Raw genomic sequence first — 16267 nt, forward strand, 5'->3', positions numbered from 1 at the left:
TCCCCCAAGGACTGCCATGCCCATCATCCTCCATCCTCAGTGGGGAGGGAGCGATGGGCAGGGGAATCCCATCCCACCCCTTTGCCAAACGGGGAGGGGCCGCCCCGCCCACCGCCCTCCTCTCCCCCCGCCCTCTTCCCAGGAGCTGCGGCGCTGCCCGCTGTCCACGTCCGCCGGGGCGAGGGGCGTGTCCGGTGGGCGGGGCGTGGGCGTGCCCGGCGCTGGGGCAGCGAAGGGCGGGGGAGGAGGAGGAGGAGCGGCTCCCCCTCCCTCCCCTGCCTGGGCGGGGCCGGAAGTGGCGGCGGCGGCGGCGGCCTCCTTTCCGCGCCAGGAGAGCCGGGGGTGGCGGGCGGGCGCGCAGGCGGAAGGGCGGCCGGTGCCCGATGGAGGCGCCCCCCGCGCCGCTCCGCTTCCACGGCCAGGGCCGGCCCCCCGGAGCCCCGCCCGCAGACGGACGCCGAGCAGCAGGTCTGAGGGGGGGAAGGGAGGGGCGGAATGGGGAGAGGAGGAGGAGGAGGAGCCGGGCTCGCCCCCCCCCCCGCCGCCTCAGAGTCCCCGCCGACACCGGCGCCATGTTGGGCGGGAAGGAAGGAAGGAGGGCGGCCTTCTCTCTCTCTGAGGGGAAAGGAGGCCTCCTCGGGAGGAGACGCGGGCCTGCTCTGGGCGGAGGGAGGGAGCCTGGGAGACCCGCGTCCGTCTGGAGGGGAGCGGGAGGCCCCTCTGAGGGGAGGGAGGGAGCGCTGGACTACGAGGCCCAGGAGGCCCCGCGCGCCCGGCCCAGGGCTTCTAGGAATGGGAGGCCGCTTCTCCCGAAGCAAGATGGCGGCGGGGGCATTCTGGGAGTTGGAGTCCGACCCTCTCAAAGCAAGATGGCGGCTTGGGCACTCTGGGAGTTGGAGTCCGTTTGTAGGAAAGCATGCTGGGCAGGGGATTCTGGGAGTTGGAGTCCGACCCTCTCGAAGCAAGATGGCGGCTTGGGCATTCTGGGAGTTGGGAGTCCTTTTGTGGGAAAGCATGCTGCGCAGGGGATTCTGGGGGTTGGAGTCCGACCCTCTCAAAGCAAGATGGCGGCAGGGGCATTCTGGGAGTTTTCAGTCCGTTTGTGGGAAAGCATGCTGGGCAGGGGATTCTGGGAGTTGGAGTCCATTTGTGGGAATGCATGCTGGGCAGGGGCTTCTGGGAGTTGGAGTCCGACCCTCTTGAAGCAAGATTGCGGCTTGGGCATTCTGGGAATTGGAGTCCGTTTGTAGGAAAGCATGCTGGGTGGGGGATTCTGGGAGTTGGAGTCCGCCCCTCTCAAAGCAAGATGGCGGCTAGGGCATTCTGGGAGTTGGAGTCCGTTTGTAGGAAAGCATGCTGGGCAGGGGATTCTGGGGATTGGAATCCCCCCCTCTCAAAGCAAGATGGTGGTTTGGGCATTCTGGGAGTTGGAGTCCGTTTGTAGGAAAGCATGCTGGGCGGGGGATTCTGGGAGTTGGAGTCCGACCCTCTCGAAGCAAGATGGCGGCTGAGGGATTCTGGGACTTGGAGTCCATTTATATTAAAGCAGGAGTCCCCAAACCTGGCCACTTATGGACTTCAACTCCCAGAATTCTCCAGCCAGCATGGTTTAATATAAGCAGAGCTGGCTGGAGAATTCTGGGAGTTGAAGTCCACAAGTCTTAAAGTTGCCAAGTTTGGGGAGCCCTGCATTAAAGCATGCTGGTTAGGGGATTCCGGGACGTTGAGGCCATCCCCCCCTCTAAGGGGGCTGGGGGTTTTGGGGAGTTGGAGCCCATTTATTTTAAAGCATGTTAGATGGGGGATTGTGGGAGTTGGAACCCACCCAACAATTCTTAAACCTGTCAAGGGTGTGAAACGCTGGATAGGCCTCCTCCAAGAGGACCAGTCCCTTACCTGGCCTTTCAAATCTCCCAACTGGAGCCACAAACCTCCTAGCATCCTTCTGGAAGCGGGTTGAGGTCTCCGTTACCCATCTCCTTTTTCGTGGAGTGGAATGGATTCTTCCCCAAAAATATCCCGCCATTGATCCAACCAAATTCCTGGGCGTGGCTTAGACAGTTTTTTTTAAAAACAAATTAGGCACATTTTAGAGAGGTGGACTTCAACTCCCAGAATCCCCTAGCCAGCTAGCAATGCCCCAAATCCAACACATTAGGCTGTGTTAACAAGAGTCCGGTCCATTACGGTAGAGGCCTCCAAATTTGGCAACTTTTAAAACTTCTGGACTTCAGAAGTGAGCCCTGCCTTTAAGGGAACCTATTTTTTTTGGGAGGGGTGGGATATCAGCCGTTGTAGCCATATGGCCCTTTTGGGGAGAGGAAGAGCATATTTTATGCATGGCAGGGGCTTGTGAACTCAGCCCGTTGCGTGCAACCGGCTTCGATGCAACTCAACTGCAGGGTGGTTGTGGGATAAAAATGCTCAGACCAGATACTTTGAAAAAACATTGGCTTAGACCCAACTGGTAGAGCTCGGAGGCCTCCCACCCCTTGTGCTGTGTTGTCACTGTGTTGGGCAGGGATTGTCGGGTCCCTATTTTGTGTGGTTAGCACAAGCGCATAAATCTCAGAGAGGCCACGGACGAGTGTTGTGTCGCAAGAGTGTTGTGTTACAAAGATCACCTGAAGAAATCCGGCTACCACCTGGTTCGCACACTGGGCCGAATGTCGTAATGCGGCCTGTTCGGTTTTCTTTGCGTTGTGTGTTTGTGCGAACCAGCCCACTTGTGGTTTGTCGACCAGGTGTGTGGCTCCTTACCATTCCAGCCAGTTTGGGATCAGTTGTTAAAAGAGTTCCCCACTGCAATCCTTGACTTACAATCCCAATTCAGTCTACAATGCCTGTTTGCTAAGTGAGACATTTGTTAAGTGAGCTTTTCCCCCATTTTACCACCTTTTCCCTCACAGTGGTTAAATGAATCTCTGCAGTGGTTAAGTCAGTCACCCGGTCGCTAAGTGAATCTGGCTTCCCCCTTGTCTTTGCTTATCAGAAGGTTCACAAAAGGGGATCACGTGACCCTGGGACCCTGCAACCGTCATAAATATGAGTCATTTGCCAGGCATACGAATTTCGACCACTGGAATGCTGCAATGGTCGTAAGTGTGAAAACCGGTCATAAGTCCAGGTTTTTTTGGTGCCATTGTAACTTCAGATGGTTGTAAGTTGAAGACAACTTGTATACATTCAAAAATGCCTGGATTTTAATGGCATTTTGTGGGATGAAAATGGATCTAGGAGATCCTGAGTTTAGACTTACATGCAGGGGTCTCCAACCTTGGCCACTTTAAGACTTGTGGATTTCAACTCCCAGAATTCCAAAGCTGGCTGAAGAATTCTGGGAGTTGAAGTCCTAAAGCAGAGCTGGCTGGGGAATTCTGGGAGTTGAAGTCTTAAAGCAAAGCTGGCTGGGGAATTCTGGGAGTTGAAGTCCTAAAGCAAAGCTGGCTGAAGAATTCTGGGAGTTAAAGTCCTAAAGCAAAGCTGGCTGGGGAATTCTGGGAGTTGAAGTCCTAAAGCAAAGCTGGCTGGGGAATTCTGGAAGTTGAAGTCCTAAAGTGAAGCTGGCTGGGGGATTCTGGGAGTTGAAGTCCTAAAGCAAAGCTGGCTGGGGAATTCTGGGAGTTGAAGTCCTAAAGCAAAGCTGGCTGGGGAATTCTGGGAGTTGAAGTCCTAAAGCAAAGCTGGCTGGGGAATTCTGGGAGTTGAAGTCCTAAAGCAAAGCTGGCTGGGGAATTCTGGGAGTTGACAAGTCCACAAGTCCCAAAGTTGACAAGGTTGGAGATCCCTGGACTACAATGCCTCTCTTCCTACAGTGTCTTAATTAGCATCCCCATCCCCATAACAAAAACAAAAAAAAAAAGACACGCTAATTAGGTTTGTTGAAAATTTGGAAAAGCTTGTTCCTTTTACAGAGCAGACCCTTTACAGCTGCATGAATTGTTTTGGTTTAAGTGAAACTCTTAATTTTTGGAAGCTTTGGAGGGTCTCTTGTCCCGATGGATCTTTATACAAGACAGAAAACAACAACACATTAAGAACATAAGCCTGTCTTAAGTTTAGAGAGTTTAGTCCTAACGTTAAGGCCAGTTTCTATTTGAAATCCTCGCGTCACGTTTTGGTCTGCTTTTGGGAGAACATTTCCACGGCAGGAAGTGATTGACTCGCATGAAATAATCAGCAGCTAATCACGGAAGGAGGCCTGGGAACCTGCTGGACGGGGAGCTCTAAAAATTATTTACGGGGTGGGGGAGTGGTGATCAAATACCTTCTGCTGATTTTTAAGTTGATCCCGAGTGCGTAATCGTAGCATTGAAGTCCTTAAACCAGTGTTTCTCAACCTTGGCAACTTGGAAGATGCCCGGACTTCAACTCCCAGAATGCCCCAGCCAGCATTCCCCAGCAGTGGTTAGGACAGTGTTTCTCAACCTTGTCAACTTGAAGATGTCCGGACTTCAACTCCCAGAATACCCCAGCCAGCGAATGCTGGCTGGGGAATTCTGGGAGTTGAAGTCCGGGCATCTTCAAGTTGACAAGGTTGAGAAACACTGCCTTAAAACTGTTGAAGTAGCTCATGGAAATATCGATTTGAGTCCAAACGAAGTTTCATTTAAATCACTTCTCTTTATGGGAGATGCTCTCTGAGCTTGGAGGTTTTCTTGCAGACGTTTCATGACCAAACTAGGTAATATCACCAGTGCAAGAAGGGGGGTTGTGGAGAGGAGGAGGAGGAGGACTGGGGGGTCTTTGGTGCTCCTTGAGCTTGGAGGTTTTCTTGCAGACGTTTCATGACCAAACTAGGTAACATCATCAGTGCAAGAAGACTACTCAGCTCAGAGAGCACCAAGAACCCCCACAGTTCTCCCCCCACCCCCATATAGCACTGACGATGTTGCCGAGATGGGTAATGAAATGTCTTCCAGAAAACCACCCAGTTCAGAGAGCATCAAGGACCCAGTCTTCCTCTTCTTCCCCCTCTTTGCCTCTGCCTCTTCCTTTCCCCCTTCTCCTCCTCTCCTCCTCTTCTCTTCCTCCTCCTCCTCTGCAAATCCCTGATGATGTTACTGAGATGGGTAATGAAATGGAAGAATGCAAGAAAACCACCCAGCTCAGAGAGCACCAATCCTTTTCCTCCAAATATTCTGTTCTATTATTGATACCCATAATGATGTTTTTTTGGCCTTCAGTATTAGCCCAAGAAATGTTTCTTGACCTGGGGCAAGCAACGAGACTCCCACTCTCATCATCCTTTGCCAGCCTGGCAGTTGAGGCTGATGGATGGGTTCCACCACAAAACCGCGGTGGAATAAAGCGCGCTCGACGAAAGCGCGTACGTGACGTCATCACAGTGCGACGAAAACATCGCGCTGTGAGCGGTAAATTTAAAATTAAAGCGAAAACCTTACCCTAACCCCCCCAAACCTAACCCTAAACCTAACCCTTAACGTAACCCTAAACCTAACCCTTAACCTAACCCTAACCCTTACCTTTATGTGAATCGGCTTGCTTTAATTTTATTTTAATTTTAATTTAATTTATTTTTAATTTGTTCCGTCGCGCTGCTGATGACATCACGTACGCGCTTTAATCGGGCGTGCTTTAGTGGAGCGCGGTTTTGACGGGTCACGGATGGATGTTGTGGTCCAACCCCTCTAGAGGAGACAAGGATGGTGCTTTATTTATTTCCTTTGTTTGGCTCCCAAACTCTGAAAGGGTTTTTGACAGTCGGGGTGGGGGGCTTCTCAACTTCTTTGCAGTTTTTAAAAACGGGCGGATTTCAATCCCCGGAATTCCCCAGTCGGCAGAGCTCACCTTCCCATCAGCAGAAGAGATTGGATCCTTCTCTAAAATAATTTTGTGTAGGCCTCACAATCCAGAAAGTCCTCCTGGGAGCTTCATGACTAAAGAAAGCTGTGCGTTAACTTCACGTCTCACAAGTCACGTCCAAACCATTAAAAGCCTTCTTTTAAATGCTCTCCCCCCCCCCCCCTAACTGCTATGGGGAGGAAAAGTCTCGGTCGCTCTTGAAACGAGAGAGTGGTTCCGTTTGCGGGGATTTGAACTGGGCAGAAGCCATAATGTTACAGGCCGTTTGGTTCAACTTCGCGACTGTCCAAAGTTACAACGGAACTGGGGAGGGGGAGGGAAGTGATTTAGGACCAGTCCTCATACCTACGACCGTCACAGATTACCGACTTGAGGAAGGGTTTCAAGTTTTAAAAAAAATAAATCTCTCAGATAAGCGGCGAATTGTGCAATTACAGTAAATGTTGTTTTACTGCAACCAACAGCAGTGTTGAAATCCTTGGATGTTTTTCAGGGCTGGAAAAATTGCACAGAGATTGTAAGCTTTCTGTGGTTGCTTTATTTATAATTGTTTTGATTGTATTCTTAAAGGTTTCGTTTTTAAGTTCAGATAGTCCTCGACGTATGTCCATAATTGAGCCCAAAATTTATGTTGCTAAGTGAGACATTTGTTAAGTGAGTTTTGCCCCATTTTACGACCCTTTCTAGCCACGGTTGTCATCAACTGTTGTCATCAAGTTAGTAACCCGGTTGTTAAATGAATCTGGCTTCCTACTTGTCAGAAAGTCGCAAAGGGGCATCACGTCACCCTGGGATGCTGCGACAGTCATAAATGTGAGCCAGTTACAATACAATACCATAGCAGAGTTGGAAGGGACCTTGGAGGTCTTCTAGTCCAACCCGCTGCCTAGGCAGGAGACCCTATAACGTTCCAGACAAATGGCTATCCAACATCTTCTTAAAGACTTCCAGTGTTGGGGTATTCACAACGTCTGGAGGCAACTTCTGTTCCACTAATTAATTGTTCTAACTGTCAGGAAATTTCTCCTTAATTTCCACGTTACTTCTCTCCTTGATTAGTTTCCACCCATTGCTTCTTGTTCTGCCCTCTGGTGCCTTGGAGAATAGCTTGACTCCCTCTTCTTTGGGGCAACCCCTGAGATATTGGAAGATGCTATCATGTCTCCCCTGGTCCTTCTTTTCATTAAACTAGACCTACCCAGTTCCTGCAACCGTTCTTCATATGTTTTAGTCTCCAGTCCCCTAATCCTCTTTCTTGCTCTTCTCTGCACTCTTTGCAGAGTCTCCACATCTTTTCTACATCGTGGCAACCAAAACTGAATGCAGATATTCCAAGTGTGGCCTTCCCAAGGCCTTGTAAAGTGATATTAACCCTTCACCTGATCTTGATTCTCTCCTTCTGTTGATGCAGCCTAGAACTGTGTTGGTTTTTTTGGCAGCTGCTGCCCACGGCTGGCTCCTATTTAAATGCTTGTCCACTAGGACTCCAAGATCCCTCTCACAGTTAGGACTTTTGAGCAAGGTACCACCTATACCAGAAATGGCGAACCTTTTTTGGCTGGTGTGCCAGCCAAAAAAGTGGGGGGAGCGCAGGGGGGTCGTGTGCGGTCGTGCCGCACCCATAATGCAATGTGCAACACACACACACCCTGCGGATGCGTGCACTACAGGCGCGACACCCCCCCCCCCAATTTTTCCATGCTTTTTTCACCCTCCCCAGGCTCCAGAGGCTTTAAAAAAGGGTGAACTCAGCTGGCCAGCAGGCACATGCGCGCTGGCCAGCTGACAGAGCAATGCCTCGCGTGCCCTGACGAATGGCTCCGCGTGCCACCTGTGGCACGTGTGCCATAGGTTCGCCATCACTGACCTAAACTGTACCTGCACATTTCGTTTTTCTTGCCTAAATGTAGAACCCGGCTCTTTTCACCATTGAATTTCGTTTTGTTAGATAAGCTTCTTCGACTCTGACAGAGGAGAGAGGGGCAGGGAAGGGCTCCAGCCTGGTGCTCTTGGGGGTCTACCCCATGTTGGCTGGAGAAGCTTCATCTGTGCTGCTGGCTGAGATGGTCCAGGGCCCCATTTTCGAATGAAGGGGAGACTTTGGGGGTCTGAGAAGAGCAGAGAAGCCCCTCTTAGCCCAGGCAGCTTTCCAAGGCTTTTGAGCACAAAGGTGCTTGGTTAATCCTCGACTTATGGCCCCCAATTGTGCCCAGAACCTCTGTCGCTAAGCGAGACAGTTGTTATTAGCTGAGTTTTGCCTCATTTTGTGACCTCTCGCCACGGATGTTAAGTGAATCTTTGCAACCGTTAAGTTAGTAACACAGTCATTAAGTGAACCTCCCCTTCCCCATTGATATTGCTTGTCAGAAGGGGGAATCGCATCACCCCGGGACAGGGCAGCCGTCGTATATGTGAGTCGGTTGGCAAGCATCTGAATTTCGATCACAGAACCGCGGCGGTTGTAAGTGTGAGAAGGGAGTCCCTTTTTTTTTGGTCTCTGCACCCCCAGTTTCCTCGGGTGTCGTCTCCCAAATGCTGTTGGGGCCCCAGAATTTATTATTTTTGTTTGAAATTTATTATCTGCATCTTCCGGAGTCGCCTCCATTTGCACGAGAAACGCGTGGGGGATGAAAAGTCTTGGCGTCGGTCAGAATGTCTTCCTTCTTCTCGGCCTGCCCTTGATGGAAATCTGAGCAATGTCATAAAAAAAGGAACAATGATTCCACACCAAGGCATCCTTGGCAGTTTGGGGTGTCAAGGGCCTTTGGCATTTGGAGGGTGTCTGGTCTTTTTTCCCCTCAGAAAATTTTTTATTTTTTGTTTTCTTACATACCATTTTAAGTATACATCCACATCATTCTTCTTCTTTACATTTATAATTTTTATACATTTATTATTTCGTTTGATAGGTTATAATACACAGTTTGAGTTGCTTTATTTACCATCCCTTCCTCCTGTTATAACACCACTTTATTTTCCCTTCCTTTTCTCCCTCCCTCCCTTCTCTCCTTTCTTCCTTCCTCCTCTCCTTTCCCTTCCTTCTTCCTGTACCTTTCTCCTACTCCTGCTCTTCCTCTTCCCCTTCCTACCCTCTTTCCTCCTCTTTCTCTCCTTTCCATCCTCCTCTCCTTACCTCTTTCTTTTCACCCTCTCTCCCTTCTCTACTTTCTTCCTTCCTCCTCTCCTTCCCCTTCCTTTTTCCCTTAACTCTCCCCTACTCCTACTCTTCCTCTTCCCCTTCCTATCCTCTCTCCTTCTCTTTCTCTCCCTTCCTTCCTCCTCTCCTTACCTTTTCCTTCCTTCTCTCCTCTTCCTCTCCTCCTCTCTCCCTTTCTTTTTCTGTTGTTATAGGTGTCTCTTTCAAATCTATGTTTCCTTGGGATGGTATTTCCGCGAACCCAAACATCATTTCCTATTCCCTTAGCTTCGCTAATCTATCCTAACTATGTTTGTGTGTGTGTTTGTGTGTGTGTGTGTGTTTTGAATGCCTTCTTCAAACCAGAGATTATGTTGGAGACCTCTAATCTTCCACTGTTTGCTTTCTGCAGATTATGGCGAACTCAATGGGACCGTTGGTGAACGAGACCCCTTCCTGACGTCTCCCGCTGCCGGTGACTTGTTTGCCCCCGTTTCCGGGGTCCCCAACGGCAGCCAGCCCGGCCAGGAGCTGAGCCTGTCTCTCCAGCAGACGGCGAAAGGCGGCATGTTTGTCAAAGCTGGTCTGAAAACCAAGCCCTTCAGTTTGAAAAGCAGCCTGGACAGGAAGAACGAGCGATGCCACGAGAGCCGAGCCAGGGATGGTCCATCCTGGGACAAAGCCGAGATGCACCCCGTCCCCAACGGCATCGCGGCCAACGGCTCTGAGTACCTCGCCAACGGCTGCGTCGGCAAAGGGGCGGACAACGACGGCAGTGGCTCGGAGAGCGGCTACACCACACCCAAGAAGCGGAAAGGCCGGCGCAACAGCGTCAAGGGCTGCGAGAACCTGAGCTTGGGGCAGGAGAAGGTCGCACCGTGCAGCCCCGTCCCGGCCTTGAAGCTGGAGACGGACCCCTTTGGGGCCGATGGAGGGGACCCGAAGGCTGACCCTCGGCCGGACGGCCTGAAACCCGCTTGGAAGTGTGAACATCCGGGAGGCCTGGGGTTGGGCCGTGGGAAGCCGGGCGGAGTTGCTCCGGACATGCTCCGGAAGGCAGCGGAGGCCAAAGTCGGACAGGCCAGCAAGAAATTTGAGGAGCGTCCCAAGGGGAAGCACGTCTTGGTGACGTCCTCGTCGAAGGAAGATTCTTGGACCCTGTTTAAGCCGCCACCGGTTTTCCCCGTGGATAACAGCAGCGCGAAGATCGTTCCCAAAATCAGTTATGCAAGCAAAGTGAAAGAGAACCTCAAGAAGGCTGTTCCTTCTCTCTCCTCCTCTTCCTCCTCCTCCTCCTCCTCCTCCTCCTTATGTTCGTCTTCTGCGGGCGAGGTCCAAGTCCAGACCTCCAACCGCCTCTCCCAGGTCCCCATGTCCGCCATGAAGTCTGTTACATCGGCCAGCTTTTCCAACGGGCCCCTCTTGGCCGGGGCTGACCGCGGGGTGTGTCCGGCCGGGGTCCAGGCCCTGCTGGTACCAGCTGCTAGTACTGTCCTTTCGGCTTCTTCCAAACTGGCACCCCAGGACGCCAGTCCCTCTGCAGCCGCCATGGACCCACAGAAGGCGAGCCTTTTCATCTACCCGTCAAACATGCACGGCCTGTTCAGCATGGCGGCCCAGGCCGAGGCTCCATTCCTGGCCATGCAGCAAAACCTAGGCGAGATCTTCCAGAATCAGTGGGGGTTATCCTTTATAAACGAGCCCAGCGCGGGCCCGGACGCCTCGCCCAGGAAGCCGACGGACACCAAGGCGGGCGAGGTGATCTTCCAGGGTTCCTCCTACCCCGCCGCGTCAGTTCCTCCTGCGGCCGAGACTCCTCCCGCTGGACCCGAACAGCCGGCCTTCCCCAAGGCCTACGAGCTGGCCAGACGGACTAGTCCCCAGCTTTTGGGTGGACTCTTGAAGATGGGGGCCGCTGGGGAGGAGAGCGACCTGCTGTTAGAGCCCCACTTGCCGGGGGGCCTGCCCCAGGCTGAGCTGGGGGGCCCGGGGACCTTTGTGTTCCTCGCCAAGGACTATCATCCCGGAGACAGTCGCCTGTCTTCGCCTACGAACACTTTCTTAGTCTCCACCAAAGAGCAGAGGCAGCCGGGCAGTCTAGAACGGAAAGCCAGCTGGGGGGAGTTCGACCTCCGGGCAGCTGTTCTATACCACATCCAAGGTAAGGTCTCCCGGGCTTCCTCCCCTCCCTGGGAGGGACTCCGTTCCCCGTCAGCCCCGGCATTTTCTGGAGAACTGCAGTCCAGTTTGAGGTTTGGGCCCTACCCTCCAGGGTTGGCGTTGGGTCTCCCCGGGGTCTGGGAGCTGGAGGGGGCCAGCTTTTAATGCAGGTAATCCTCAGCTTGCAACCACAATGGAGCCCCCGATATTCCTGTTGCTAAGCGAGACAGTCGTTAAGCGAGCCTTGCCTGTTTTCCCAACTTTCTTGCCTCAGTTGTTAAGCGAATCACTGCAGTTGCTCGGTCAGTAACCTGGTCGTTAAACGAATCCAGTTCCCCCCGTTGACTTTGCCTGTCGGAAGGTTGCAAAAGGGAACCTCACGTGACCCCGGTGGATGCTGCAACGGTCGTAAATACGAACCAGTGGCCGAGCGTCTGAATTTGGGTCATGTGACCATGGAGACGCTGCAAAGGTGGTGGCTCTGAATAACGGTCCTTTTTTTCCCCAGTGCCGTTGTAACTTTGAATCAACTGAAAATGGCTTCTACTGTACTGCCACAAAATGGCTTCTACTGCACAGCACAGTGGAGCTGCCATGGTAACGGCTTCACAGTAGTCCACAAGGGGGCTCCCTCTCGTAGGGGGGAATATCCAACATTAGAAATTACATTTGGTCCGGACATTTTCCCCCTATAAGTAAATACAGTATTTTTCGGAGTATAAGACGCACCTTTCCCCCCCCCCCCCCCCAAAAAAGAGGGAGAAAATCTGGGTGCGTCTTATGGACTGAATACAGCATTTTTTGGCATCCCAAATCCCCACTTTGGAATGTTTTCGCAAAACTTTGCAAAAATGGCCGTGCAGAGCCTTTAGGAGGCTTCCAGAGTGCTCCTGGGGGCTGGGGAGGGCAGAAACAAGGAAAAATGGGCTGTTTTTTGCCCCCCTCTCCCCCAGGAGCACTTTACAAGCCTCCTAAAGGCTATGCATGCCCTTTTTGGGGTGAAAAACCGGGTTTTGGGGAGGTCTGCAGAGTGCAAAACAATTATTTTTTTTAATTTGCATCTTCAAAATATTGGTGTATGTTATACTCCGAGAAATACGGTACCAGGGCAAGGCAGGTTATCAGCTAGATCAGTGTTTCCCAAACTTGGCCACTTGAAGATGTCTGGACTTCAACTCCCAGAATGGCTGGGGAATTCTGGGAGTTGAAGTCCGGACATCTTCAAGTGGCCAAGTTTGGGAAACACTGAGCTAGATCATGAATAAGAGTCTACTTCGTGTCTTTGCAATACTAACCGGTTTCTCTCTCCCCCCCCCGCCCCCCTTTGCCCCCCTCTTTCTTTCTTGCAGAAATGGAATCTCTTTGTAATTTGCAAAAGCGAGGTAAGATTTTCCAGGGATTTTCCTACGTTAGTCCTCTTAAAAAGGGAGGAAGCACATTGTTATTGCTGTGGGGGGGGGACAGCGGGACGTTTGGGGTGAAACACTGAGGGATCCTTTCTTGAGGTTGTGGTCCGGAAGCCAAGTGCGATCAGCCCCGTTTAAATCTTCCCACCTCGGCCTGTTTTCAAACCGAGTGCAAACCCAGTCGCCTCTCCGGGGGAGCATGATGGGCCTTTTGGCAAGGGCCCGCCGTGCGCGAGCACTTCAGGTTTGGCCCCTACGTCTGGCTCTCCCTTTCCCAATGATGCGGCCACGATTCCTTTAGAACTGGCTGCGGGGGCTCTCACTTCACCCCACGGCCAGCACCTGAGGGGATCCCCTTTAATGCAGGGTGTCTCCAAATTTGGCCACTTCGAGACCTGTGGACTTCAACTCCCAGAAGTCCCCAGCCAGCATTCTGGGAGTTGAAGTCCACAAGTCTCAAAGGGGCCAGGTTTGACTTAATGGAGCTTTGTTGGAATTCATTGTTGGAATGTATTTTTGTGCAACCGTTAGAGCCAGCCAGTAGATGGCAGTGTTTATACAAGTTTGTCTCTATGGTTTATACCAGGGTGTCAAACTCGATTTCATTGAGGGCCGCATCAAAGTTGGGCAGGGTGAACATGGCCAGGATGGGCGTGGCCAGCTCGACATCACTTGTGTCGGAGGCGCCCGTGGTGGCCCAAGTGCTCCGCCAGCAAAAACGGGCTCCTGAGCTCTGGTTTTGGCTGCGACAGCTTCCTGCATCCCTCTGCCAGCATAAACAGAGTTGGGAGATCCGCCTGCGAGCTCCTTTTTCACTGGCAGAGCCACCACGGGCTGGTCCTTTGCTGTTTATAGGATGACCCCACGGGCCAGATCTAAGCACCCCGCTGGCCGGATCTGGGCCCCCAGGCCTTGAGTTTGACACCACTGGTATATGCTCTATGCTCTTTCGTTCTAAGTAGAGTTTCCTATTACAAATAAGGCAGTTAAGCAGTAAAGGACATGGTGATTGTACTCTTTGTTTGATCTGTGGTGCTATATATAAACAGAATTTCTAATAAGTGGACCCTTGATCATACGGGCTGACTGGACCACGGCTGGGTTTGGGGCATCGCTGATCTTTGCTAATGCTGGGATCGGGTGTGTGTGTGTGTGTGTATGCGCTGCAGGAGTGACACGCCGGACGTCCGGTTCACTCGGACTCTGTTCTTTCTTTTCCAGACCCAAAACGGATAATCACTTACGCCGAAGCCCTGGACACCCCCAGCACCTGAGCAGCAGCAGCAGCCCATGACGGTTTCCGCTGGTCCCGTGGTCAGCCCCCGTGCCCCAACCCTGAAGGGGCCGCTGGACTGCTCTGGTCACCCGAATCTGAACTGCAGATGTGTGTGTGTGTCTGTTTGTATACCGATGCACACCCGCCTGACACAATCCCTATTCTGGGCTTGACGAAACTCCCTACCAAGCTGGCAAGAGACTTCCCTGTGATTATTTAAACCCCACTTCCGAATGTCCGGATCTTTCTCGATGTCTCGTCCCGTTTCCCGCCCCCTCCCCCACTGTCCCCGGTTTCATTTTTGTTTTCCTTTCTTCCTCCCACCCCCCCACCCCCTCCTGTTAAAATGAAACCAGAGGTCGGTTAGAGAGACTTCGCTTGTCCCGTAGCTCGGAGCATCGCGAGCAGAAGCGTGTCAGGTTTTTCTCGTCGCGTTTTCCGGGGGGGGGGGGAAGAGGCTTTGCAATCATTGGTAACACACTAACCAGGAAGACAGTCTTCCTCACCCCCACTTTTCTTCCCTGGGAGTGGCTGGGGGGGTGGGGTGAGCAGGAATTCATCTTGGATCTGCGCGTCTCCCCCAACCACACTGCTCCCCCCCCCCCCAAAAAAAAAAGGGGAAGGGAAAAATTGTGGAAATTCAGCCAGTTGCCAAATTAGCGGGTTCCCCTTGTGGGGTGGTGGGTGGTGGGGACACACACGGTGTTTTCGCTAAGATATATCCGCCCTTCGAACCCCTCGACCGTGGTTGGCGGGGAGGTGAGGAAGGGGCTTTTGTTTCTTAATACGGAATCCAGGGTTGGGGTATGTGCCTGTGTGTCTGTGGGCCAAGAGAGAGAGAGAGAGAGAACAAGAGGAAGGGGGAGCACAAGGGCCCTCAAGGGGGGTCTCCTTCCATCCTTTGAATGCTGAAATTCCCCTTCCCCTCCAAAAAAACCCAATTTATTCTGAGTTTGGCTGGGGATCCTTTAGTGGAGATTCAAAGCTTTTTTCTTCTTCTTGCTAACAGTGTGCATTGCGTGTGTGAATGCCTGGACCCACACACACACACACACACACACACACACACACACAAACACACACGATGCAGGTAGTAACTGGTATGGAAATTAATTTATAAAAGGAAAAATCAAACCAGCTGCTCTTCCTCCCTCCCTCCCCCTGTGTGTGTGTGTGTGTGTGTGTCTCCCCTTCACTCACCCCACCCCCCCCCCAGCCTGCTTTTTCACTCTGGTGGTAACTCTGGACTGCTTCTCCCCCCCCACCCCCTTGAAGATAGGGGGGTCTTCTGAAGAGGGTCTCCGGATTTATTTGGGTTATGGAGCCAGGCAGGGTTTGGGGGTGAGGGGGTGGGCTTGGGTGCATCCACAGCTGCAGCCAGGTCTGAGGAGGGGGAGGTCTTGAATCAGAAGCTGTTCTTGCCCCCCCCCCAACTCAATAATGCAAGGAAGGGCTTCAGGCTTTGACAAGACAATCCCCAGGTGTGGCTGGGCACTGCAGATGTGGTTGGGGGGGGGAGAGACATTTGGATCCCATGAAGCTGGGGGGGGGGCTGTCTTGATCTCTCAAGGGGGTGGGGGAGGGTCTGCCGTTTGTTTCAACCGTTCGTCCTTCGGGGGGGGGTGTTGCGCCTTTTAACGCTCTCTGAAAATGGGATTATTTTTCTGCTTTTATTTTGCTAGGAATTGCTGCTGATCTTATTACTTCTATCCCTCCATCCTGCCCCCCCACCCCTTTCCCCTGCTGCCCCCCCACCCCCAGCCCAGGATCCAGTTGGGTAGGTGGTCCTTTCATTTTTGCATCAGGTCCTTCCCTTGCCTGAAAAATTATACCTCCGTTTCCCCCTCCTTCAAATAGAGCTTAATTATTATCCACTATTAAAATTGGATTTTGGGGGGGGGGGTTGCCTGATTTCTCCTCGATGATGGACAAGATCCTCTTCACCCCTCCCTTCTGCGTAAACGTCCCTTGTTTTTAAACATTATTATTATTATTATTACCTACTATTATTATTATTATTTTTCTTTTGGAAAATCCTTTCGCCAAGGCCTTTGACTGCTTATTAAACAGAGACTTCTTCTTTTAACCTTTTCCTCCTCTTGGTTGAATTTTGTGTGAATAATTGGGGCTGCTGTGGGGGGGGGGAGGAGGGAGAAGAGCAGTTCGGTGGAGCTGTGAATGACGGTGGCACAGGAAATTATAATGTATAGGTGTGTGTGTGTGTGTGTGTGTGTGTGTAGGTCTTTGGTTATTTGGGTTTTCTCCCGCGTAAAATTGGAAGTGTCTTGGCGACATTTCAACAAAGTCTCATTCGTCATCTTCAGGCTTGTTTGCTCGGCTTGGTGCTCCTGGAAGCACCAAGCCACCAAGTCACATTGCTCCTGGAAGCACCAAGCCACCAAGTCACATTGCTCCTGGAAGCACCAAGCCGAGCAAACAAGCCTGAAGATGATGAATGAGACT

General features: G+C 52.0%; 1 protein-coding gene across 1 annotated transcript; it reads left to right on the forward strand.

Annotated features, from left to right (window-relative positions):
* Window positions 1–293: 293 nt before the first annotated feature.
* On the forward strand, window positions 294–15895 carry NUFIP2 (nuclear FMR1 interacting protein 2). Its single transcript, XM_032215490.1, has 4 exons — window positions 294–468; window positions 9375–11123; window positions 12472–12504; window positions 13750–15895. The coding sequence occupies exons 1-4, from the start codon at window positions 384–386 to the stop codon at window positions 13800–13802; spliced, it is 1920 nt and encodes a 639-aa protein (XP_032071381.1). The 5' UTR covers window positions 294–383; the 3' UTR covers window positions 13803–15895.
* The last annotated feature ends 372 nt before the right edge of the window (window positions 15896–16267 follow it).

This window comes from Thamnophis elegans, chromosome 4 (assembly GCF_009769535.1).
Source record: "Thamnophis elegans isolate rThaEle1 chromosome 4, rThaEle1.pri, whole genome shotgun sequence".
Lineage (NCBI taxonomy): Eukaryota > Metazoa > Chordata > Lepidosauria > Squamata > Colubridae > Thamnophis > Thamnophis elegans.